We start from the raw sequence: 25,756 nt of genomic DNA, 5'->3' as shown, positions 1-25,756 counted from the left end.
CGTGTAGTCATTTTATTATCTTTATCTTATGATATTTACTTTGTATTATATTATACTCGTTTATTGTGCTTTTAATTATCAATTTTTCTATGTGATAGTGGATTTTCATCGATGAGTTCATGAAACTTGGTTCTTTTCCCTAAAATTATATATCTATATATATTTTAATCTCTAAAGCTCAATTTAATTGGATTTTGTCTCTAATATTAATATATATATATATATAGTTATTACATGTTATATATAATTGTTACAGGTATATATATATATATATATATATATATATATATATACTGAGCTTCAATGTGGTCTCTTGGCCTGCTAGAAACAGCAGCCAAATCTCTCTCATATCACACCCATACAGTCTTAAAAGAAGACGTCAGAACTAAAATGCTTTTGATTTTAGGTCTACACTATCAAGACTGACCCAGAGATAAACAACTAACCAACTCCTATACATCTTTTAACTTATGACTAGAATCAGTCCAAACTTTTTTCTGCACCAACCCGTTTAGGATGCCTTTAGCTCTATGACACATTATCTAAAAGAGTTCCTATTTAAATATAAACCTTCCATATAAATTTTAAACATCAACCTAATAACAAATGTCAGCTATTTTACTAAATTTCTGGCAAACCTGAATTATTTTTAAAATTATTGAAACATTGGCACAAAATTTTGTTAAAAACATGTTGAGAACAAAGGTGAATATTAAGATTGCAGTGCTAGGTATTTCATTGTGAGTAATTAGACGCATTCTACATCGTTAATCAGCCTTTCTAGATAAGGTTGTCATATTTTCATTTTGGAAAAAGTTTCTAAGATTGAAACCTTGAAACAAGTGGTCTCTTTGTCATTATATAAAGTGAGTAAATAGGTGCAGGAGTGGCTGTGTGGTAAGTAGCTTGCTTACCAACCACATGGTTCCGGGTTTAGTCCCACTGCGTGGCACCTTGGGCAAGTGTCTTCTACTATAGCCTCAGGCCGACCAAAGCCTTGTGAGTGGATTTGGTAAACGGAAACTGAAAGAAGCCCGTCGTATATATGTAAATATATATGTATGTGTGTGTGTGTGTGTGTGTGTATATGTTTGTGTGTCTGTCTTTGTCCCCCCAACATCGCTTGACAACTGATGCTGGTGTGTTTATGTCCCCGTAACTTAGTGGTTCGGCAAAAGAGAACGACAGAATAAGTACTAGGCTTACAAAGAATAAGTCCTGGGGTCGATTTGCTCGACTAAAGGCGGTGCTCCAGCATGGTTGCAGTCAAATGACTGAAACAAGTAAAAGAGTAAAGAGAGTTTGGTAAAGGAGAGTATTTGAGTAACTTAACAGAAGTGTTCAATTAAACATCATCCAACCTGAAATATGGTTGGCCCGAGATCTCCCCTCATTAATCTCCTCCCCTATGCTGTGTTAATTTGGTGGTGGGGGTCTTAACATGCAATGCAGTATAAACAAAACAAAAGCATAAAATGTAAACAAAAATACCCACACACACACACACACAAAAAAAAGAAACAAACTACAATTGATTATAAGAAAAAGAGACACAGCAACATATCACAAAACATTTGAAAATATTTAAGAATTCAGTAAATAACAAAGATATTTAAGGTATGAAACAGACTCTGGAGAAATCACAGTCCCCAGCTACAACTGAAGCTAAGATTGGTGAAATAGGTGAATGCAGCAGAATTTAAGTCTACTGAAAGAATAGAATGGAAACAAAATCTGTGAAAGAGGCCATCGAAATTGAGTGACACAACAGGATTAAAATAAGAAGTGCACTTAGGGAAAATAGTAAAGAAAGGTTTTAAAATACACTGAATATAAAATTTACAGGCAATATCAGCAATTCATTATAACAATATAGTACATGAATTGTAACACCTTTATATTTTGATTATTTGAGTCACTTTGTATGAATCAGTTTTGGTTTTTCATATGTAATTTCACAGTCAACTTCTGTTATGCAAAGTTATTTGAATGATTAAAATTACAAATTGTGATTTTATTTTATTTATTTATTTTTTATTTTTTTTTGCACATTGATTTAGCATCTTTAAGAAACATCTGAATTAGGAGCTGCCTAAAAGATTTTGAAATACACACTAGAAGAAAATATATTTAAAAGATATTCAAGAAATAAATGTCTATAAAAGAAATGATATTCAGCTTTAAGATGCACTAGAAAATAGCAAAATTGCTACCAGAGGAGACAAAGGCAAAAAATATAAGCTGAATGATACTGAATTGATCAGCTAGAAGCTTGCTTGGAATTATGATAATGATAAGTAAGCCAAAAATAGAAGAAAAAAAATGTAATTCATAGCTTCAAAATTCATTTCAAAGGTTTGGCAGCTCATCTTAGAAATTTTATTTATATAATTTCCTTTTTTTTTTTTTTTTTTTTTTTTTTTCAAATATTACTTTAAAATTTCATAAAAAGACTAAATGAGAAAATGGACTGTTGATTAATATTAAAAGATGCACAATAAATATAGTATAAAAATATTACTGCATGCCAGACATATCGGTAGAGATTAGTTGCTAGTTTAATTGACTAAAAGAGGGGGTGAGAGCAGTTTTATATCATTAAAAGGCAGCAACAACAGATCTTAAAAAAAAAAAAAAAACTATCTGTAAACCACTTCAACTCTCTGGCAGTACCACAGTTTGCAAATAATAATAATAATAACAAGAATAATAGTAATAATAATAATAGCCTGATGTTAGGAAATTTTCCTTTCAACAGTTTAATCTGTTGTATGAATATGGAATAATAATAATAATAATAATAATCCATTCTATTATAGGAACAAGGCCTGAAATCTTAGGAGTGGGGGTAAGTTGATTATATCAACTGATTCTTATTTTATTGGCTCCAAAACAATGAAAGACAAAGTCAACCTTGATGGAATTTGAATTCAGAACGTGAAGACAGACAAAATGCTGCTAAGCAGACAAAATGCTGCTAAGCATTTTGCCTGGTATTCTAAAGTTTAATAATGATAACGGTTTCAAATTTTGGCACAAAACCAGTAAGTTTGAGAGCAGGGGGAAGTCAATTACATCAGGCCCCAGAGCTCAGCTGGTACTCATTTTTTCAACCCCAAAAGGATGAAAGGCAAAGTCAACCTCAGCAGAATTTGAACTCAGAACAAGAGAAATACTGCTAAACATTTCGCCCAGCAAGCTAACAGTTCTGCCAGCTCACCACCCTTACAATTATTATTAATAACAAATAATAATAATCATCATCATCATCATCATTGTTTTACGTCCGCTTTCCATGCTAGCATGGGTTGGACGATTTGACTGAGGACTGGTGAAACCAGATGGCAACACTAGGCTCCAAAATAATAATAATAATAATAATAATAATAATAATAATAATAATAATGATGATAGTGAAAATCCTTTCTACAATAGGCACAAGGCCTGAAATTTGGGGGAGAGGACTAGTCATTTACAGCAACACTAGTACATAACTGGTACTTATTTTATTGACTCCGAAAGGATGAAAGGCAAATTTGATCTTGGCAGAACTTAAACTCAGAATGTAAAGACAGACAAAATGCCACTAAGCATTTTGCCTGGCATGCTAACGATTCTTAAATTGTACTTTATTTTATTAACTTCAAAAAGATTAAAGGCAAAGTGACCTTGGCAGGATATGAGCTCTGAATATAAAGAGCAGGAATAAATTCCACAAAGCTGTTTGTCCAATGCTCTAATGATTCTGCCAAATGATTTCATTTACAGTAAGCAAAATATACATTTATTTTTTCAAATACTTAGACAAAAGCAAAATTCAAGAGAAAGTTTGAAAGCTGGCAAATTGAAGTAGATTGTTCACATATAGGGAGATGTAAAAAAAAACAAAAAAACACCCTCTGAATATTCCTAATTAATAGATAAAAAAATAAATATAGAATAGAAGTTATACTAATGAAAATAAGATAGATGCAAGATAGATAATCAATTAAAAGCAAGATGCCATAAGAGTTGAAGGGATATAGAAAGCTTTTTTCAAAAACCAACAATATTTCAACTCTGTAACAAGGACTGAAATTCTGGTTTGAAACTTTTCCAATCCAAACGAGAGAAAAGTGCAATGAGTGAGTTTTCAGTGACAATGCTTATGGAAAACATTTGTTAAACTGGGCAATCAAAGCAACCAGCCTAACAGTGAAACACTCACCGTGATGAAAATCCAGGAGTTCTTGTTGGTTTGCTGTTAGAGGAATCAAAAGTATTATCAGAACTATCAACAGAAATGAAGGAGTTAAAAATTTATTCATTTAACAACAATGCGGGTTCATTAGAATAAAACTGTTTCTGGAATAGTTTTACAGAAGTCTAATCTGGAATAAATGAATGCTGTGGATTCTGCATTTCACACAAAAGGTGACCAAAGCAATAATAAATGGAATGAAACAAGATGATAAGTTGGCAAATAAAAATATGTTCCTTTATTTCGGACTGCCTGAAATGAAATATTCTGAACACTTATTTAAAAAAGAAAAAAGCACTAAGGAAACAAATGCCAGCATTGACTGTTTTCTGACAATCAAAAAATGAAATTTAATATATCTGTTAATTCATATTAGCTTTAACATCTAATACATTTAGATAAAATAACTAAGAAGACATTTTGCAATTTTGTCCATTAAAAGCATTCTTCTAGTTTTAAATAGTTGACAACCTGTCAGGTTATCTAGTAAAGATTATAATGTACAAATACATCAATATGATAAAGATAAGACCTTTGTAGAAATTTAAACCCTGATCAAATTGTATCTGAAATTCAATAGAAATTAACCATTCTCTGAATAATGATATATGGAATTTTTGTTTTTCAGAGGTTAGAAATTGTTTTATAGCTAATTAGAAATAATCTTTCCAAGGACAAAATGCATAAATTACAAAACAAAGATAATTAAAAAATATATATATATATCAAAAGTAATGAGAAATCTTTACTATAATTGTAAAGGACAACACATTGATTAATCAGAAATTTCATGGAGAAGGAATTCTAAAGCCAATGCCATGTTGTAAATTTCAATGATTTTCCTTCATTTAAACAGCTAAACATCATAATATATATTTTTGCTAATTTTGTGTACCCTTTTTGAAACAAAACTTAAAACTTCTGTACTTTACCTGTTTGATATTTAAAACAAAATTACAATGCAATGAGAAAATTAATCTAGCAACCATTTTCAATAAAAAAAAAATAAATAAATGAAGTATGAATAAAAAGTAAAATTTCAATTAAAGCAAGTTTAATGATTATCGTACAATGGAATGTTCTGATTAGAAATTCAGATTCCTGATTGGAACTTTACACAGAAAACCATTTAGAATCAAAAAGTATCAAACACTAAAAAAAGTATCATTTATGAGATACTGTTCCTTTAAGTGTAAATTTTAAAAAGAAATACATATTTATTAGGGGGCAAGCACACTAAACAATTACCCATAATCCACCATCAAACCGTATTCTGAACCTATGCTAATATCTATATAATGAGACAAACTTCAATCCCCGACTCAGCAACATAATTTTTCTCTATTTTATTTTAAAAAACATCAAATTATTATAAATTATAATTATCCAAAAAGGAAGTGGAGTATCAGAGCATCAGACTAAATACATACCAATATTTATACTAAATACCTAATAGTATCTAGACCAGTGGTTCTCAACCATTTTTTCCCTATGGATCCCCTTGATTCCCGTTTCACACCATTCAATGCTTAAAAATTTTTTTTATATTTTTATAATTGAATATTATTAGGAATTGTAAAACAAAAATGTTAAAATATTTTGTGTATTGTAGTAGTAGTAGTAGTAGTAGTAGTAGTATAACCAATTTATTACACATAAATTTTAACAAAATCTTATGTGGACTCCCAAGGGTCATGTGGAATGTAAAACAAACTCTTGACCCAGACAAAAAACATCCCGAGGTATTTAGACTAAGCACCAAACAATAAACATCCCTCAATATCTCTCAATATTCCTGTCCTGCTAAGATTCGGTTTGCCTTTAATTGTTTGAGGGGGTGAGGTAATTAAAATAGTTACGCACAAGTCAAATACTGGAACTGAATCAATTAACTCCCTTCCCAACAGTTACATGACCTTGTAGCACAATGTGAAAAATTCTTATCAAATACATATTGAGACAAAATAACTGTCCTCAAATGTAACGCACTAACCTTGTGTCTATTTACTACTACACTCAATTAGGTTCTTTGTCAGCTGCGCTTAGGATGGTTGCTCTCTCTCAAGAGAGTTAAAATCAATGCCAACAAGTGCTTTATGTTGCACTTTTTTTGGGAGGTGGGATGGATCTGATGGCCATGGGCCCCTGTAAGTGAACATTATTCAGCAACTGTTCATCAGTAATAAACTGGCAGGGCTACAATGGACAGGTGACACACAGCAGTCAGCAATCAATTACATTGCTCCCACTACTTAATTGGTGTTTTATTTTATTGGCCCCAGAAGAATTTAAGTCAACTACAGCAGGAATAGAACTCAGAACATGAAGGGTGAAAACTAAATACTGCAATGGCATTTTATCCAATGGTTCTGCAAGCCATGACCTTCCAAGACAGTTTCACATATTCTCTCTGTTGGTTTATATGAACAAAGAAGTCTACTGAAAGCCACTATATTTCTCATGAATGGGGACAATAAATTCATTAAATATTCCTACTTTTAAAAAAGCCCTTATCATGAAATTGCAGTTTTTACAATTTCAATAGCAAAATTAATAAATTCAAGTAAATACCCTGTAACATTCTCTCTTAAATGGTTATGAAAATTGGTCTGTAAAAGAATGCTAATCTCAAATTTTGGCACAAGGCCAGCAATTTCAGAGGAGGGGCAAATTGGTTACATCAACCCCGGTACCCAACTGGTAGTTATTTTGACCCTGAAAAGATGAATGGCAAAGTCAACCCTGGTGGCATTTGAACTCGGAACATCAAGTCGGAAGAAATGCCACTAGGTATTGTGTCCAGCACGATAACAATTCAGCCGACTCACTGCTTAAAGAATATTGCTAGCACTAAAGGACTGTCCAAAAACCAGACATGAAATTTCGACTAATCACATCAATCCCAGTATTAAAATCGATACACTTTTGTGTCCTGCATGTCATAAGTGGTGACTAAAAGGGATGGCAACAGGAAAGGAATTTGGCTGTAAAACAATGCCTCAAAAACTCTATCCAGGTGAAGTTGGCAGAGAAAATCAGATATATGATGCTGATGGTTAATAACATCTAGCATGCAGAATTCCACAGTGTGTCTTTAGAATATGGCATCTAATTAAGGTACAAGCTACATACTTTTTATTTTCATTTTCATTTTTAGATTTTACAAGCATCTAAAGATTAACCAACACCTTTCAGGCTGAAGCTGACTTCTTTATAGTTTACATTTATAGCCCAAGCAACAAGAGCTATTATTTCATGCATCTTCCCAATAAAACCATAACACTTCACTTTACATTAAAGTACAAACTATACAAGAAATAAAGATTCAGAAAATGTATAGAATGAAATATATATATATATATATATATATATATATAAACAAATTTTAGGCTAGTTCAACTAATCTAAACACTGCTTGGCACTAATATTATATATATATCATCATCATCATCATCGTTTAACGTCCGCTTTCCATGCTAGCATGGGTTGGACGATTTGACTGAGGACTGGTGAAACCGGATGGCAACACCAGCCTCCAATCTGATTTGGCAGAGTTTCTACAGCTAGATACCCTTCCTAATGCCAACCACTCAGAGAGTGTAGTGTGTGCTTTTACATGTCACCCGCACAAAGGCCAGTCAGGCGGTACTGGCAACTGAGAGAGAGAGGGGTGGAGAGAGAGATGACAAAGGAACAAACAATTATCTTATGAACTTCATTAACTTACAATTGTTTCCACTATAAGATGTAGTCAACTCAAAGTTAAGTGCCCAAGTAACACTTCATCAAAGCCTCAAACATGAAGTGCAATTTATTTGGGAAAACATATATATATATATATATATATATATATATATATATATATATATATATATATATGTATTACATGGCAAAATGCAAGCAAGAGAAATAATATTAAGATTTTAAACCTAGAAAATTGCAGGACAAGTTTGAAAAGTTCAGGACAAGTTATTCCATTTGTGTTTTTTCCAAGCTATGCTATTATGCTAATTAATAATGTGTCAAACGTGTCAATTAGTGGTGTCATTGATAATTTTTTCCTTACCTCAATGATATTAAAAGTCCCTTATAAAACTATATTCATAAAAAAGTATAGAACTATATTATCACCCTCAAATTTGAGAAACAAACACTCATAACTTTTTTCTTTTAAAACTTCCTTGATGAGATTGATACCATGAAATTCCTTGAATTGAGCTCTAGCTGAATTAAAATATAGTTTGTTTTTAAAATAAAAATGTTAATTATATTTAAATTAAATTTTTTGCTTTACTTATATCTTTTTCATGATATTTTACTTCACAACTTTTTTTATACAAATTTTTGTTGCATGGGACCAAAACTATGAAATTTTTCATGCTTTCTTCTATCATTGAAGCTAAGATAAATATATTTTGCTTTTAAAATAAAAAAAGTTATTTAGATCTAAACTTGATTGGTGACATTACTTACTCACCTATAACGTTGCTACAAATTTTGATGTAAACTTTTTCCACTGGATCAATTTTTTTAGGCCAAAATGCAGCTAGGGACCAGTCCTCTTCAAAAGTGTTAAAAGTTCTCAATTTGGTTATGAACTGAATTAGCGACAAGCTCTGAAAGATGCCGCATGTGAGTAAATTGCAGCTTTAAGAATATTATTCAACTATTACCATAGTTGAATGATATATATATAAACAGTTGTTGAAAATTAGAGAACTCTTAGATAATTTCCACAGGACTTGTTTAGTGTAAGGCTGTAATATCAGGTTTTATGTGAAAATTATTCTTACTATAGCATCAAAACAAATATTAACATTATATATATATGTATATTAGTGTGTTCTCACCACTTTATATCTATATATGTGTGCATGTATGTGTGTGTGTGTATGTGTGTGTGTTTATATCTATGAATATGCATGTTTAAGATATAAAGCAGGTACAATATTTGGGTTGGATATGGCCACATTAAATGCTAAAGGTTAAAAAGATACCACAGGCCACCTTGACTGATGCTTTTATTATTCCACCAATAAACCACCCAAGATTAATACTTTTTTTTTATCAATTCCCCAAAAGGAATGAACAGTAATGTTGATCTTAGTGAGATTTGAACTCAGAGCACTAAGAGACAAAACAAATACTGCAAGACATTTTATCTAATGCTCTAATGACTTAATTCAATGACTCCTATATCTGACAATACATAGAATATGCACAATAACAAGCTATTAACCCAAACAGCTGACCAGAAGTAGAACAAAAATGAATATTTAATTCTTTTGATAAGAGTTCAAATGAATTGACACATTTCAAATTAAAATACTTCCGTCATAATTTTATGTAAAAAACATTTTTTTAAAGTTATACTTCAAACACTGACTTAAATGTAAATTTTATTTAGTTTACTAAATCCAACCAAATTCTTGGTTATTTTCACAATTAATTGAAAGACATAGGAGGCATATTTCATTACAAAGTCTTAAACTCAATTTTCTTAATATAATACATGTGGAACAGCCATCTCAGTATATATTTGAAACTTTGAATGAAATCCCTACACTGGGAAATAAGATATATCTTCTCGTAAAAAAAGAAAAAAAAGTAGTGGAAATCTTGGAAGCTCTTTTAGGCAAGAATACAAAAGGCAGACACATTTAATGGTAAACCATTTGTCATCTACAAAAATACCATTGTGTACTTTCTTTTAGAAGAAGAGACAAATATGATTGAAAACTAAGATAAATATCAAACAAAATATAAAGGAATTTTGTGAATCCAATCAGTTATCAGAATGTGAGCAAGAATAAGCTACATAAATGATGAGATATTTAACAGCTGTGGGAATTCCAAAACCGAATATCTTAATTACTTACTTTCGGAGTGAGTGATGACAAGTATGAGAGCAGATGACAATTATGAAATATATACCAAAACAGAAAACCATATTCCATAATGCCATGCCAGCATTAAAAAAAAAAATGGAGATTAAATAATGATGATATTTATATGAGTAAGGAATAGTTTCCATTAATTTGATGGGATGCTGATTAAAATGATACAGCTCCACTTTCTAATGACAGAAACAGGAGATTGAATGAAAAACTGGACAATTCCCATCTGAGAATGTGCCAGTGTATCTCAGGCAACATGGTTACCATATAGTATAGTAAGACAGCAAGATAATGCTGTTAGTTGGAGAGGTTAGCAAAATAAAGGAGGAGGATGGAATACTGTAACCAAATAAGTTAAGAGAAATTAAAAGCAACTCTTAATTTATTCAGTTACAGTATTTCACCCTCCTCCTTTACCTTCCTAACCTCTCTTACTAACGGCATTACCCTGTTGTTTTCCTATACTAATTCTCATCTGAATTCTAACATATTTGGAAAGTAAGCATTAAATAAAGGAAGGATATTCTTACCCAGAAAATCCACTCAGACCATCCATAATATTTGCTCCAACATCTCTGCAAAGAAAGATAAAAAGTCATAAAGTCAGCTATGATTATCAGCCTTCAGCTAGTTATACCAAGAACACTGTGCATTAAATATAACTGTCCAGTACAGTCATACTGTTGTGGACAATTACACTAATACATAGAGTATTAATATACTGGTGATGATGAGGATTGTGATGGTAGTGATGATGGTGGTGGTGGTGGTGGTGGTGGTGGTGATGACCCTGATGATCATGATGGTGATGACTGTGTTATGTTGGCACTCCGTCGCTTACGACGTCGAGGGTTCCAATTGATCCGATCAACGGAACAGCCTGCTCGTGAAATTAACGTGCAAGTGGCTGAGCACTCCACAGACACGTGTACTCTTAACGTAGTTCTCGGGGATATTCAGCGTGACACAGTGTGACAAGGATGACCCTTTGAATCACAGGCACAACAGAAACAGGAGGTAAGAGTGAGAGAAAGTTGTGGTGAAAGAGTACAGCAGGGTTCGCCACTATCCCCTGCCGGAGCCTCGTGGAGCTTTAGGTGTTTTCGTTCAATAAACACTCACAACGCCCGGTCTGGGAATCGAAACCGCGATCCTATGACCGCGAGTCCGCTGCCCTAACCACTGGGCCATTGTGCCTCCACTGGTGATGACTGTAATGATGATAAAAAGTTATTACTTAGGTAGTAGGTACTGATGCAAAATAAGGTAGAGTACAAATTTCTGAAATGCAAGTTTTAGGAGAGTTAACTTACAAAATAATGGGAGGGTTGTAAGTAAATAACCAGCATTAGAGTATCAGGATGTTAAGGAGTATAAGGATGGATGATGACAAGTATGAGAGTGGATGATGATTATGAAAGCAAGTAATGAATATGATGGTGGTTGATGAGTATCAGTGGTGGGTGACAAATACCAGAGAGATGGATGAATATCAAGGCAGATTAAACTTACAGTTCTATATTTAAGAGATGAGGAATTATTTACATTATTTACATTATCTACATTTGACGGATATTCGTCCTCATCTTGTTTGTTGTTAACACAACGTTTCGGCTGATATACCCTCCAGCCTTCGTCAGGTGTCTTGGGGAAATTTCGAACCTGGGTTCTCATTCCTATCGATGTTACTATTATTATTATTATATTATTATTATTATTAATCAGGTCGCTGCCGTGAATCGAACTCGGAACCTTGGGGTTAGTAGCCCGCGCTCTTAACCACTACGTCATATGCCCGTGGGCAGTTATGGGGTGAATTTTAAGGTATATCAGCTGGAGGGTATATCAGCCGAAACGTTGTGTTAACAACAAACAAGATGAGGATGAATATCCGTCAAATGTAGATAATGTAAATAATGTAGATTAAACTTACTTTAAACCTTGTCCCATATCCCGCAAGACTTCTTTAGCTTGTTTGTGACTCGAAACCCCATACGTTTCAACATCATTTAACTTTCTCTGATAGTTTTCTAGTTTTTTCTGAAGCTGAGCAATAGAATGAGTGGATTTCTGATTTTTCTTTTCAAAAACTGTTTTTATCCGTAAGATTTGTTGTTTGTCTGCACCAGAGGCTAACCGTAAATATTCATTCACATTAGCTGCAAAAAAAGAAAAAAAGAAAATATTTAGAATGACAAACATGCATAACAATATTATGTAGGTAGGTCGGATAAAATGCCGACTGTTTCCTCTTGAAGCACAACTGCTTATTCCATGATTACAATCCAGTATGCAGTTGGTGGTGTTGTGTTCTTGTATAGATACAAAGTACATATTAATATATATATATATATATATATATATATATATATATATATGTATATATATATATATATATATATATATATATAGAGAGAGAGAGAGAGAGAGAAAGAGACAGACAGACAGACTGACATATAGATATATGTATATATACATACATACATATGCACATGTGTATGTGTTGTGAATGTGAGTGTACAAATGAAAAAAGTAGCATTCTCCACATCAGGTAAGAGTTACATATCTAATAACAGTTTGATTTGATTCCAAGCAACATAAAAATTTGTAAGCTTATAAAATGAACTTAACTCATCAGGCATGTAGAACTGAATGGAGAGGAGTCCAAGAGGACTCCTGGGTATTGGGCTGCTGTTGGTCAGTGCCAGTCACATGGTGTTATAAATTTGGTAGCCACATCAGTTACCTTTCAGGATTCCTAGGAGGGCATGCTAGGACAGGATGTTGGTGGCAACACACTGTCTTGGGAAAGAGGAACAGTTTACAAGCAAGTGCCCATTGATGTATGTATGTGTGTGTGTGTATCTACTTCTGACATGAGATATACACACACACAAAATATATATATATATATATATATATATATATATATATATATATATATATATATATATATATATATATATGAAAAGAAACTGGACTGTCTACATGGATGAGTTTGTGGTCTGTATTGGTGGTGGTGGGGTGTAAAGTACCTTGCCTTTGTGCATGGGGTAGCCAGGCCTAGGGTAGTATACCTGGGTTATTGGAGGTTGGTAGCTTGAAGTTCACTAGCAGGGTGTGCCTCTGGTGGCAACAATACGATAGTTCATTCTTCCTGCTGATGGATACTGCAGGCTGGTAGAGAATATGTAGTCTTTTTCAGATGCAGAATTCACAATTGTGAGCTCCAGGCAAATAAAGTAGAGCCCCGTCAATGATACTCCACTCAATGTTAAAGGAATCATTCTATTGGTCATGTTTTCCCTATCCTTGCATCTAAAGGAGTGCATATGCAGTGTATACCTTCCCTTGAAACCATTGGCTCTCATGCCCATGTAGTTTCATGTGATGTCATCAGATGGTATGAAGGTAGCTTTATAGCCACAGCCCTTGAGAGGCAGGCTTCTCTCAAAGAGCAGTTGGTAGGATTTCAGCAGTTATAGGTCGGGGTGTATTGAGGGAGGGGGGCGTGTGGATGTAAGTTTGCATCTCTTGTAGTGTACAATGTTAGAAGAAATGTTGTCTAAGCAGGAGTAACTAATCTTAATGGTGTGAGGGTTGAAGAACCTATAATACTTATGGCCTCTAGGGAAATGCTTCTTGATCAGCAACAGGAAGCTCCTAGCTATTTTGGGAGAAACCTCTAGGCTAAATGAGGGCAGGGGTGGTTGAGCAAGATTATTTTTCACTTTCTGGTCCTCTTTGGGCACAGGGGTGGAGATCTTCCATACATAGATTAATTTCTCGGTGAATCCACTCCTCGTTAATGCCTTGTTGTAATGGGGGTGTGGCCCTGTTAAAGATCTCTCTGTCCACTGAAAGTTTAGAGATCCTCGAGTTTCTATAGATATACACAGTTTACTTACTGGTCTTCAGGTCAAGGGTTATGCCCAGGAAGTCAACCTTAGTCAATTTGGTGGTGACTGTTATAGACAGGCCAAATTCTTCCTGAATTTGTCTATGGCATGGCTGTCCATATGGCTTGAGATTGCCAAACCATGGTGGTGGGGGACACTTCCAACACAACTTGACTAGGTTAGTGACCTTGTCACCCAGTAGGAATCATCATAAACCACTTTCTGGCATTCAGAATGAGGTCACTGATATTGCTGAGCTGCTTGCCAAGCTCTAAAACCTTCAGGAGGAGTGATATTGATATTGCAGAGTAGAAATCCACAATGTCAAAATGAGTGAACCTGAAGGCTGCTTTATTCTCAAGGGCACAGAACCAGTCAATTACTGTGATGCTGGAATACCACTGGCTCAACTCCATAACCTTTCTAACATTGGAGTTGATAGTATCAAGAATATGCTTGCTAGCAATGCCTATTTTGTTCTTAGAGGAGTTGATCAGCCTATATTTGAATTTGGAAAAGAAGTTGGGTTTATGATTCTTAAGTGTGGCATGAAGGGGTTGCATGGCAATGTAGTCAATGTGATCCTCCATGCTTAGGAGGATGGCTAGCTCTTTCACTTCAGTGTTTGTATCATTATGGGCAGAGATGTTGGTTTTGGTGATAGTATTTGTGAGAAGTTTTGCACAGTTCTTTGTTTTGTCTACAAGGATGTGTACATTAGTCAATTACTTCATCTTTACCATGAAATTGTTTAAAGAGTTAAGGAATGGATTAGAATGACATAGAGACTACACTTTCTCTACAATGTTCATTACATCAACTTCAAAGCACTCAAGGTCCTTTATCTGGGATTTATTTGGAGGATTTAAAGTTGTATATATATAATGTAGATAACAATTACTTTTTAAGTTTTACCATGATAGGCTTTCCAAACAGTGGAATATGATTTTTATAATAGGTTTTGATATTACAAAATCCAAGAGATAATGCAATACTTATAAGAAAGGAAGAAGTATTGAGGCTTATATATATATATATATATATATATATATATATATATATATATATATATATATATATATATATATGTATGTATGTATATATATATATAAACAGCAATTAAATTTTGAATGTTTTTCAGATGATGACATCATTCATACATAAACTAACTGGAAAATTAATGATGGAATTCACCTGCATGATAATTTTCCAAATTGTCTCCTAAACTCAACTTTCAATGAGAATTATTAAATAGTATTGTAGTTACATGATTATTACTATTTGAAAGAAGTGATGTCATGTTACTGAAAAAATAAATGTTTAATTTAGCAACAAGTCAGGGCTTTTTTCCAATTAATGATTCTATGCTTTTAATTGTTAAACTTAAAACTACTTAATAATTTAGATGTTTAAGAACACAAAAAGTGTTGTATTCACTTTCACTTATTTCTTCATAGTATTGTCTATAAAGAAGCTTAAAAAGTTTCATTATACCCCTGCAGTTTGGTTACTGAAACAATTCCATTGCATGTATAATGTATATATATAAAATAAAAGAATGGAGATATTGGTTTCACCTTTATTACTTGGTTACAATTGGTTCAATACCAGATGGATTAGATAAATCATTTATCCTGCTGGAATCAATATAAACAATGGTTATATAATATTATGTAATATAAAATGTAAACTGGGTTATGCCATTTCATCATGACCTTACAAAAAGATGCAATACACTTACAAGTAAATTAATGAAAACTTACATCACATTAATTACGGTTCTAATCATCCTTGAATGGCAACCAAGTTTATAATTAAGCATGTCTTGTGTAGAATATCTACACTATCTGCCAACTTAGAAATTTTTTTCAGATAACGCCAATTACTTCAACATAGCTCTAACTAAAGGTATACCAATAAACTCATGTATATTTCCAACAATATAGGTGGTATTCCACCTTAGGATGGTCAGCTGTTTCTCTCTGGGTGTAGACATGTTAATACTAGAATTCATAATAATAACAATAAAAAAATTCAATATGATTGAACTACTATAAAATACAGGGTTAAGTATATTGCAGAATTCTGTATGAAAACCCATTGTGAGAAGAACAGTAGCAGTAATATTAAGAGGCATTTCTATTGTTAAGAGTACTAATGATCCAAATTCTTATAAAATCTTTCTCTGCAGCTGGTGTCTAAATCCTTGTTCTTGTGACTACCTTACATCTAAGAAAATAGGGTTAAACCTACAAACACTAAATCAGGTAATAATTATAATCACAGTATATCATTTACTGGTAATGGAAACACTAATTCTAAATTTCATTTGCTTACTCACAATGAGGTTGAATATTTTGTGGTTAAACCACCTTTTTGTATCTCAGGTGGCCATGGACATCCTTACAGTATTTTTCTCGGTATTGGAGAAGCATTTTTCTCCTTCCAGTAGACATTTTAAGTTATTCAATAGGCAGACTATCAAATCTTCATATTCCACCATACCTATTTCAGCTAATAGTATACAGCTGCTGTTAATAAATTAAGCACTTCTAGAAATTATATAACTCATTCTAGTTATATAAGCAGTTTGCTTGTCTCTAGCTCCTCTATTAATAATGTAACACAATTTAGCATGAACATTACTATTGATTCTGTGCTTCTTTCTGACAATAGTTCTATATACTCAATAAGGTTTACAGCTATATGATACCATGGCATCAAAATTTAAGTTAAGCTGGAGTAACAATGTGCATTATTTTAATAACAGGCACAAATTGCATGAAACTTCATTAGCAAAAATTGTTTGGGGCTTGAAGGACAGAAATATTGATTATTCTATTTTGTGATCAATTATACAGACAACACTTCCATATAAAAAGAGGTGGGAGCAGTTGCAATTTATGTTGCAAAGAGAAACTTGAAATTCTAAGATATAAATCTGGATTAATTAACAAGCATGAGTTGTTAATCTGTTGCCTACATCATATTATTAAAAACTTTTTGAGGATTTCATTTACCTCTCTTGTAAAATGATATTACAAAATTACATGAGCATTTTGATTGTACTTCATTTCTCACTGATACAATCATTCTTCTCTGATTTCTTTCCATAATTATTGTCCTATAATCATTTTATTCTTTATAATGGTCTTAACTACTCACTGGAATTCTATTCATTTATTATCTCATTCCTAACTATCTTATAATTTTCCACTGCAATTTTTTGTTTCCCTATTTTAACCATTTACTGGTTCCTTTTAATGTAATAACATTTTTAATCACTAAAATTTTTATTTTCATATATTATTTTATATTATCACATTATGATATTTGAACTACAATTTGATTTGCAGCTCTACTCTATTTTATGCGAACTTAATCATCCCCATCAATTTTATATTGTTACTTATATTTTCCTATCCTCCATGATCCTCTTGAACTTCCTTCTATCTCCCTTCTTTCTTCCTATTTCCTAAGTCTTGTTTCCTAATCAACTTAGCTCCTTTGATGTTAATCTTGACATACCCATCCCATGTAACTAATGACTTTGCGGATGCCATTGTGTTTACCATCCTCTTTGCTTGGGCAGCCCTCTGCATCATATATACTTTTTCTCTCCTTCGTTATTAGGCCTGGTGCCACAACTGATATATCAAATAGCATACAAAGTTGTTTGTCCTTTGAACAATTTACTCTGTACATTTCTATAAGCATGTCAAAATGATTAATTGCTTGCTATGACACTCTGTTTTTATAAGAGTATTCGTCCTGATGCAAGAGTACTGCATCTTTCATAAGGTCATGATATAAAATGGCAGAACCTGGTTACTTTTAATATCACATGAAATTACACAATCATTGTTTATATTGATTCCAGCACACTAGATCATTTATCTAACCCATTTGGTACAAAAACAAGTGTAACTGAGTAATAAATGCAATACTAATAACTTCATTATTTTATTCATTTCATGGTACGTTCTGTGGTTTATGTAAATTTGGATTTTCCATTTATGCAGATTACTTAGTCTTAATGAATTGCTTTCACTTTCGTACAGTCTCATTAGCCAGGGTTCACATGAGTACTGACTGATGAGATTGTCTGAATTTCACACATGCCCTGCACATAGTGAGTGTGTGTGTGTGTGTGTGTGTGTGTGTGTGTGTGTGTGTGTGTTATTTCTTTACTACCCACAAGGGGCTACACACAGAGGGGACAAACAAGGACAGACAAACGGATTAAGTCGATTATATCGACTCCAGTGCGTAACTGGTACTTATTTAATCGACCCCGAAAGGATGAGAGGCAAAGTCGACCTCGGCGGAATTTGAACTCAGAACGTAGCGGCAGACGAAATACCACTAAGCATTTCACCCAGCGTGCTAACGTTTCTGCCAGCTCGCTGCCTTATGTGTGTGTGTGTACATGCACACATGTATGAATGCGTGTAAGCATGGTTGCAAGGTTAAGAAATTTGCTTTCCAGTGATATGGCTTCTGGTCCAGTCTCATTGTGTGGCACCTCAGGGTATGTGTCTTCTATAGCCCAAAATCAACCAGAGCCTTGTATGATTCTTTTCAGTTTTCCATGAAAACATGCTCAGCCATGGGAAAATATTACCTTGTTTGGAAATGGTTGTGGGATGGTGAAAGGAAGGGCATCTCATCACTAAAAATCTGCCTCAATGAATTCCATCTGACACATGCAAGCATGGTAAAGGTGATGCTAAACTAATGATGAAATATCAATGAAATATCAAATAAGATCTAGAGTTTCAACAAATATAATGCACATTAGCTTTTTGAAATATAGGACAAACCCATATTTACAGGACAAAAGTAGAGACTTTATTGACAATACAACGCACTGCAAACATTATAGAAACTCTGAATACAACTACTATGATATCAGTAACAGCAAAACACTCCAAAGCAGAGTATGTATTAGATGAATGGAATGAAATTCATTAGGAGAAGAGAGTATACAAAAGAGGAACCAGATGAAGATGTGGAATAGATTACTAAATCAAAGAAAGCAAATTACAAGAAGGAACTTAGAAATAAAAGTCTAGCAGATATAAATGAAAAATGGGAAAACTGTGAGAAAGTTATTTGTTCGTGTAAATTGTGTGTCAGGGATATAAGATCAGAATTAAATGAGGAAACTGAACACAGAACAAACCTCACACTTCAAAAATTTGAAGCACAAATAACTGTACAACAGTTTCCAGTACACAAATTAAAAAAACGTGATGCCACAATGCAGAGAGAAACACCAAATAAACAAATGGAAAGCTACGAGAAAACTATTAGATTTGTGGAAAATTGATGTGCAAAGGGAAGAAACAAAATCAAATGAAATACTAGAATCAAAAAATCTGTAGTTACAGGAATATGAAGCCAATAATGGAAGAGAATTAGTGAGAACTAAAAATAAAACATGAAACAAAATCTTAGAAATACACAACTTGATAACAATGGAAGAAACCGAAACTCCTTCTGTAATAATTTACAAGTCATATAAAGAAAGAATCAAAGGGTGACAACCCATAACCCTCATATGCAATAGTAAGAAGAAAATGAACAGGCATTTGATAATACATGCAAAAATGAACTTGACTAAGATGAAATACTTACAAATAATAACAAAGGAAGAACAGACCAAAATAAGCTGTCAGACCAAGGAAAATGGTATAAATCTACTAAAAAACAAGGCAACATACCAAGGAAGATGGTATAATGAGAATACCAGATACATCAACAATTGGAAACCCTTCTCCCCCCCCCCCCCCAAAAAAAAAACAAAAAAAAAGATAGGGTACAAATTACTCACAAAAAGAGAATTTTTTGTAGGGAGCAGGTATTCCAAAAAATAACAAAAGAAAACACAAACAATACAAAGAAATATTGATCCAATAGTGATAAATTTATCTCAATGAAACCTGATGAAAAAGAATGTGACTTAAATTCACACCAACTTCCAAAAGAAGGCTTAAGAAGATCTATCAATCACAGAAACAGGATTTAAATGTCAGATGAACAGGAATAAACACATAGGAACACATAACATGTCTGAAAAGATCAGCAAGCTCAAATTATTCCAGCAAATTATATAAAATCAAAGTCAACCATTTTCAAATGAAGAGCAAAAAAAAAAAAAATAGATTGTCAACTGAAATATTCTTCTATAATCGTTAAAGAAAGGGGAGCCATTGTAATAATGGACAAAACCCATTACAGTGAAATAGTCTTAAAACAACTAAACGATAGACATTTTTACAAAAAATGAAAAATAGCAACCAATGCAGATAAACAAACAATGAACAAAATTAGTAAATGAATGGACAAATTCAAAACAGTTTAACAAGAGAAGTCAAAACAATTTGGCAGTTTTATTAGGTTGGGGATGGCTTTGAGCTTCTCTTAGTTTATGCCCTAGCCAGTTTTCTTGGTGGATATGGTGAACCTCCAAAATTGCTTCATGTTCATTATCAGGTAAGGCAGCCACCACTCACCACAAGATATTTAATTATAATGGCCCATCCACCATCTTCACAATTCATTTGTCCATATATGACAGGATGAAAATGAATTCTTCATTTTTAATTGGGGAATGTTTCCTTGCTTTGAACTCAGACCCAAATCTGTTATCACTTGTTTTAAATTTTTTGTATTGTGTTCTTTTATTCTTCTACTTATTTCAGTCATTTGACTGCAGCCATACTGGAACACCACCTCAAAGGGTTTTAGTCGAACAAATCAACTGCAGGACTTTTTTTAAAAGCCTTGTACTTATTCTATCAGTCTCTTTATGGGAACATAGACACACCAACATCAGCTGTCAAGCAGTGATGGAGGGAGGGAACAAACACAGACATATATATATATATATATATATACACACACAACAGGCTTCTTTCAGTTTCTGTCTACCAAATCCACTCACAAGGCTTTGGTTGGCCCAAGGCTATAGTAGAAGACACTTGGCCAAAGTGCCACACTCTGGGACTGAACCCGGAACCATGTGATTGGAAAGCAAGCTTCTTACCACACAGTCATGCCTGCGCCACTATGAATGTTTATTTTGATAATGACATTGTGGGTAAGGTGTAAGGGGTCAGATCTGACCAGTTTGAACATAAAACAAGCAGAATATTTAGGCCAAATATGGCCAGTTTAAATGCTAAACGGTTAATGTTGATGCAATGGTAAGTCACTATGCACCGATTAGGTTGGTCAATAATATGACTGGCCAGTACTAGGTTTACTCTTCTTTTACTCATTTTGAAGAAGCATTATCCTTCTTTAATCATTTCTCTCAGCAGCTCAAGTCTTATTTTGATCTGAGCTGCATCAGTAAAAGATCCTATTAGTTCAACTATCTGTTATACTTATTGCTGTCTGTGGAATTCATGCTGTTACTGCCTTTGGCAGTGACTGATCTGATGATGGCTGCAGTGGAAATGGCAGTTGTAGTAGTGACAGCTTTGTTAAAACAGACTGTTTCTGAGTTGGTGATTGTCTGCTGCCATAATGAAAGTGGTGGTAGTGATGTTGGTAGAAACAACGCTACTATGATTGTTGAACTTTACATTGACCTAATGGTGGTGAGGGTGGTGGTGTCAATGCTGCTAGGTCTGTTTGCTGTGATGGTGAGAGTGTTTGTCAGTTTGTTGAGTTTGTGTGTGTGTGTGTGTGTGTGTGTGTGTGTGTGTGTGTGTGTGTGGTATGTTGTTGCTTTTCTTTGTGTGATATACTGTAGTTGCTGCTGCTATTATGGTTACAAGTTGGGTGGGTTTATAATTGGAGTAGCAAGAGGAAGTGGCAGGAAATCCTTTTCATAGTGAATGTTCCAAAAGACAGCCATCCCCTTCTTTCGCAATACTATATTTTTCTGTTTTAAAAAGAATACTTAAATTTGAGGGGTAAAATAAACAAACTTTACCCCAGAAACCAAAAACAAAATGGTTCTGGCTAATTTCTTAAGGTCCTGATAAGTCTGGCAACAAAACAAAACAAATATTTTGTAAATGTAGATTTTTCAAACAGATAAAACAAACAAAAGTAACAAAGTGGTTTGGAGGGCCTATACAAAAACAACAATGACAACAATAATAAAAAAAAAAAATTGCTTTTAATTCAGGCACATAATTTTGAGGAAAGGGGAACAATCAATTACACTAACCCCAATATTAGAATGGTACTTTAGTGGAATTTGAACTCAGAACATAGATTTTGAAATATATGTTATAAATAAAAATTAAGTAACAAGTAAGATATTCAGTGGAGTGGGGAGCACAGTAGATCATGCTGACCCACGCATAAGGCCACAAATATAGGAGATAGGGAGAACAGCTGTTCATCACAATTCCTTCCCCTGTACTTATTTTGGAATCAGGGAATAGTTTATCATAAACCTTGTACTTATCATTTATTAATTTATTGGTGAAAAATAGCATTGTTAGCTACAGGTTTTCAATGGATAAATAAGTTGTTCACTGCATTTTAGGTGATAAGTGACAAGAGTGTAACTAGATACAGAACAAATCTCCCAAAACATTTCATTTATAATGCATGGCGTTTTCAGTTTTTTCAAACATCTCAAAATTGAGAACAATGGATAATGTAGTCCAACATACTCCTAATAAGGTGGGATGGTCATGAATGGAATGCTTTTGAATAACTCATGCTGGGGCACCACCTTGAAGAATTTTAGCCGAATGAATTGACCCCAGTATGTTTTTTTTTTTAAAGTTTGTTACATATTTTATCATTTTCTTTTGCCAAACCACTAAGTCATAGGGACACAATTACACCAACACCAGTTGTCAAGTAGTGGGATGAGGACAAACACAGACACACACATATATATAGGGAGAGAGAAAATACTTTCAGTTTTCATCTACCAAATCCACTCACAAGGCTTTAATCAGCCCAAGGGTATAGTAGGAGACTTCTACCCATGGTACCACACAGTGGGACTGAACTCAGAACAATGTGGTTGAGAAACAAAGCTCTATCGTCAAACACCTACTTTACCATACTTGCATGGGTCAGACCGAATTTGCTGAGGCAGACTTTCTACAGCTAGTTGCTCGTCTTGTCACTAAATCTCACCTGTTTCCAAGCAAGGTAATATTTCTCCCACGGCCAGGCACATTTCTAGCAAAAGACCAGCATTCCTTGTTTGACAATGATGATCATTTACAACCATCATGTGATGCCAAGATAAGGGTAAACAGAAACAAAGACACACATGTACATACATACATACATGTGTGTGTATACACGTACATATATATACACCAAATAAACTAACAATGCTTTGGTCAGCCCAGAACTATCATAAAGACACTTGCACAATGTACCACACAGTGGGATTGAACACAAAACCATATGGCCAGGAAGCAAGCTTCTCAACCACACAGCCATGCTTATCACTATGTGATTGCTCAGAAAAACATACACAAGACTGAGAGACACTGATAATTGTATCAAGGAATGTTCTTACCTTCCTTTGAGTCCTGTTCACTTTTTATCTGCACCATTATCTTATGGATTTTAGCTTGTAGGTGATCTTTAGCAGCCTTGGTACGATTTGGGTCAGGGGTGTGTGATCCATCAAAATCATCCACTGATGCCTCTCCAGATCCACTACCACCACTGATTCCAGAGCTGAGTGTTGCTGATGTTGTAGCTGTGGTTGTGATGGAAGGCGTACAAGTGGTTGCTGCTGTGTTTGTAGTATTAGGGGTGCCATTTTCTTGTTGAATTGCTTGCACCAGTGGGGCCACTGGGTGCTTGCCAAGAGACCCAGTTCCGTCCAGCTATAAGCAAAACAATGACAAGGAATTTTAGCAAAGTTTACCTCTTACTATACAAATACAATAACATAGCAAGGACTAGAAATCAATTCTTACTCATAATTTTTCAAGTATAAATTTGAGTCAACTGAGAGGAGTTCCAACTAAATGACGTCTCCAAGTGGTTTAAATTTACAATTATCCAATATCCCAGTGGCTAAAACGTGTCAGCAAAAGGGGTCCCAGGAGTCATGACCTGGGTGCAACCCAAGCCCTTAAAGTGTAAGAAGGGCCAAAACACTTGCCCGAGAGGGTTTCATCTCTGAAAACCTTCTACTGTTCAGCTCTCTTGAGAGTTTCTTACTACCATACAATAACATAGAAAGGACAAGAAATCTATTCTTGCACATATTTTTCATGTATATATTTCTAAAATACCTATTTTTATGGCTTCACCAGGGAAGGAAAGGTGGCTCACATGACCTTTGTGTTGGGTGGAATAAACATGGGTTGTTGTTGTAGGAAGCAGTACACCAAGATATCAAATTATCCTCACACTGGCCCCTGGTGTGAAAGCTTGTAACAGAATGGAGTCTGTTTAAAGCACCAAAGGGCCATGTGGTAGTGTTAAACAAACAAAAAAAAAAGGGTACAGCTCATCTGATGGGCTTCTTCACAGTTTCCATCTGCCTAATTTCAGTCACAGAGTATTGTGGTGGTCTGAAACTATGACAGAAGACAGTAGTCAAAGCCAATATGGAGTGGGATTGAACCTGGAATCAGGTGATTACAAAGCAAACATTTTTTATCACACAGCTATGCCTATATCCATGGTTTTTGCTTGATATCTTTATACTGCAAATGATGATAAACTACAAACTGACTGCTCATAAATCCATATGCATGAACACAAAATGCCACTGGATGAAGTTTATAAAATTTAAACTTCATTTAACACTTTTGTGATCATATTTCTATTGAAATACACACTGTGTTCTACTTTATTTAGGTGGGGGAAAAATAAAAATAATAATGATAAATTTGGAGAGATTTAGTAAAAATAACTCATTTTGAAGCTAGAGTTCATAACAAATTATCAAACAGATTCTTACATAAAATAATGGTTTCAAATTTTGACAGCAGTTTCATGAGTGGGGGTAAGTCAGTTACATTGGCCCCAGTGCTCAACTGATACTTATTTTATCAACATCAAAAGGATGAAAGGCAAAGTTGACCTTCATGGAAATTCTTACATAAAATAACAATGAAAGATTTTCATTTGAATGTAGAACATTTAAAAATGAGCTGCTTTGCATCTTGGATTCAATTGTAATGGTCCCAGGTGGGTTGGCATAAAAAACAGTTAATTAACAGTGATAACTAACAAAAGGTTTTATGTAAAATCGTAATGAAAGTTTTTAATTTAAATATGAACAGCTTAAACTGAATGGTTTTTGTATTATGGAGACAAAATATAATCCCAAATGAGTTGATTTTATAAAAGTTGAATTTGATGATTGCTTCATGTAATGTTGTAAGACAAACTGTGTGGTGAAGATATAGTAAAACATTGACTGACTCACGTTATCAAGCTCTTCGGCACTATGGGAAAGATACTGGTGAACATCTGTATCTGGTTGAAGTGATGTCACACTTTTTGGTTTGGCCCCGGAACCAACATTTTCTGGAGTGTGTTTTTTAGGCAAGTTTGGACTTTTTGAACTTTTCTTTATATTTTTTAGAGGTGTAATTTTTGTATTTTCTGATTTTTTCCTACAAAGAGAGAGAAAAAGAGAGTTAGAAGAATAAAGAAGCGAGATCAAGGTTTTATTTAACAGTATTAATACATAGTGTCCTTGATAAAAAAGGGTCTGGAATAAAGTGTGGGACATGATTACATCACAGGTAAAGATA

General features: G+C 33.8%; 1 protein-coding gene across 29 annotated transcripts in view; it reads right to left on the bottom strand.

Annotated features, from left to right (window-relative positions):
• The window catches only part of LOC106876966 (transmembrane and coiled-coil domains protein 1), a 307,482-nt gene that overhangs the window by 93,690 nt on the left and 188,036 nt on the right, over positions 1-25,756 (bottom strand). For 17 of the 29 annotated variants that reach the window (XM_089340109.1, XM_089340096.1, XM_089340102.1 and 14 more), the window contains 5 exons: positions 25,426-25,615; positions 23,551-23,866; positions 12,071-12,296; positions 10,668-10,712; positions 4,208-4,240 (listed from right to left, as the gene is read on the bottom strand). In XM_089340109.1, coding sequence (XP_089196235.1) covers positions 4,208-4,240; positions 10,668-10,712; positions 12,071-12,296; positions 23,551-23,866; positions 25,426-25,615 — 810 coding nt within the window. The remainder of the gene's footprint in view (positions 1-4,207; positions 4,241-10,667; positions 10,713-12,070; positions 12,297-23,550; positions 23,867-25,425; positions 25,616-25,756) is intronic. The other 12 variants (XM_089340122.1, XM_089340098.1, XM_089340111.1 and 9 more) reach the window with 1 other exon arrangement.

The sequence above is a fragment of the Octopus bimaculoides genome, chromosome 23 (assembly GCF_046866305.1).
Source record: "Octopus bimaculoides isolate indiv1 chromosome 23, ASM4686630v1, whole genome shotgun sequence".
Taxonomy (NCBI): Eukaryota; Metazoa; Mollusca; class Cephalopoda; order Octopoda; family Octopodidae; genus Octopus; species Octopus bimaculoides.
This window is presented reverse-complemented; position numbering and strand designations above follow the sequence as displayed.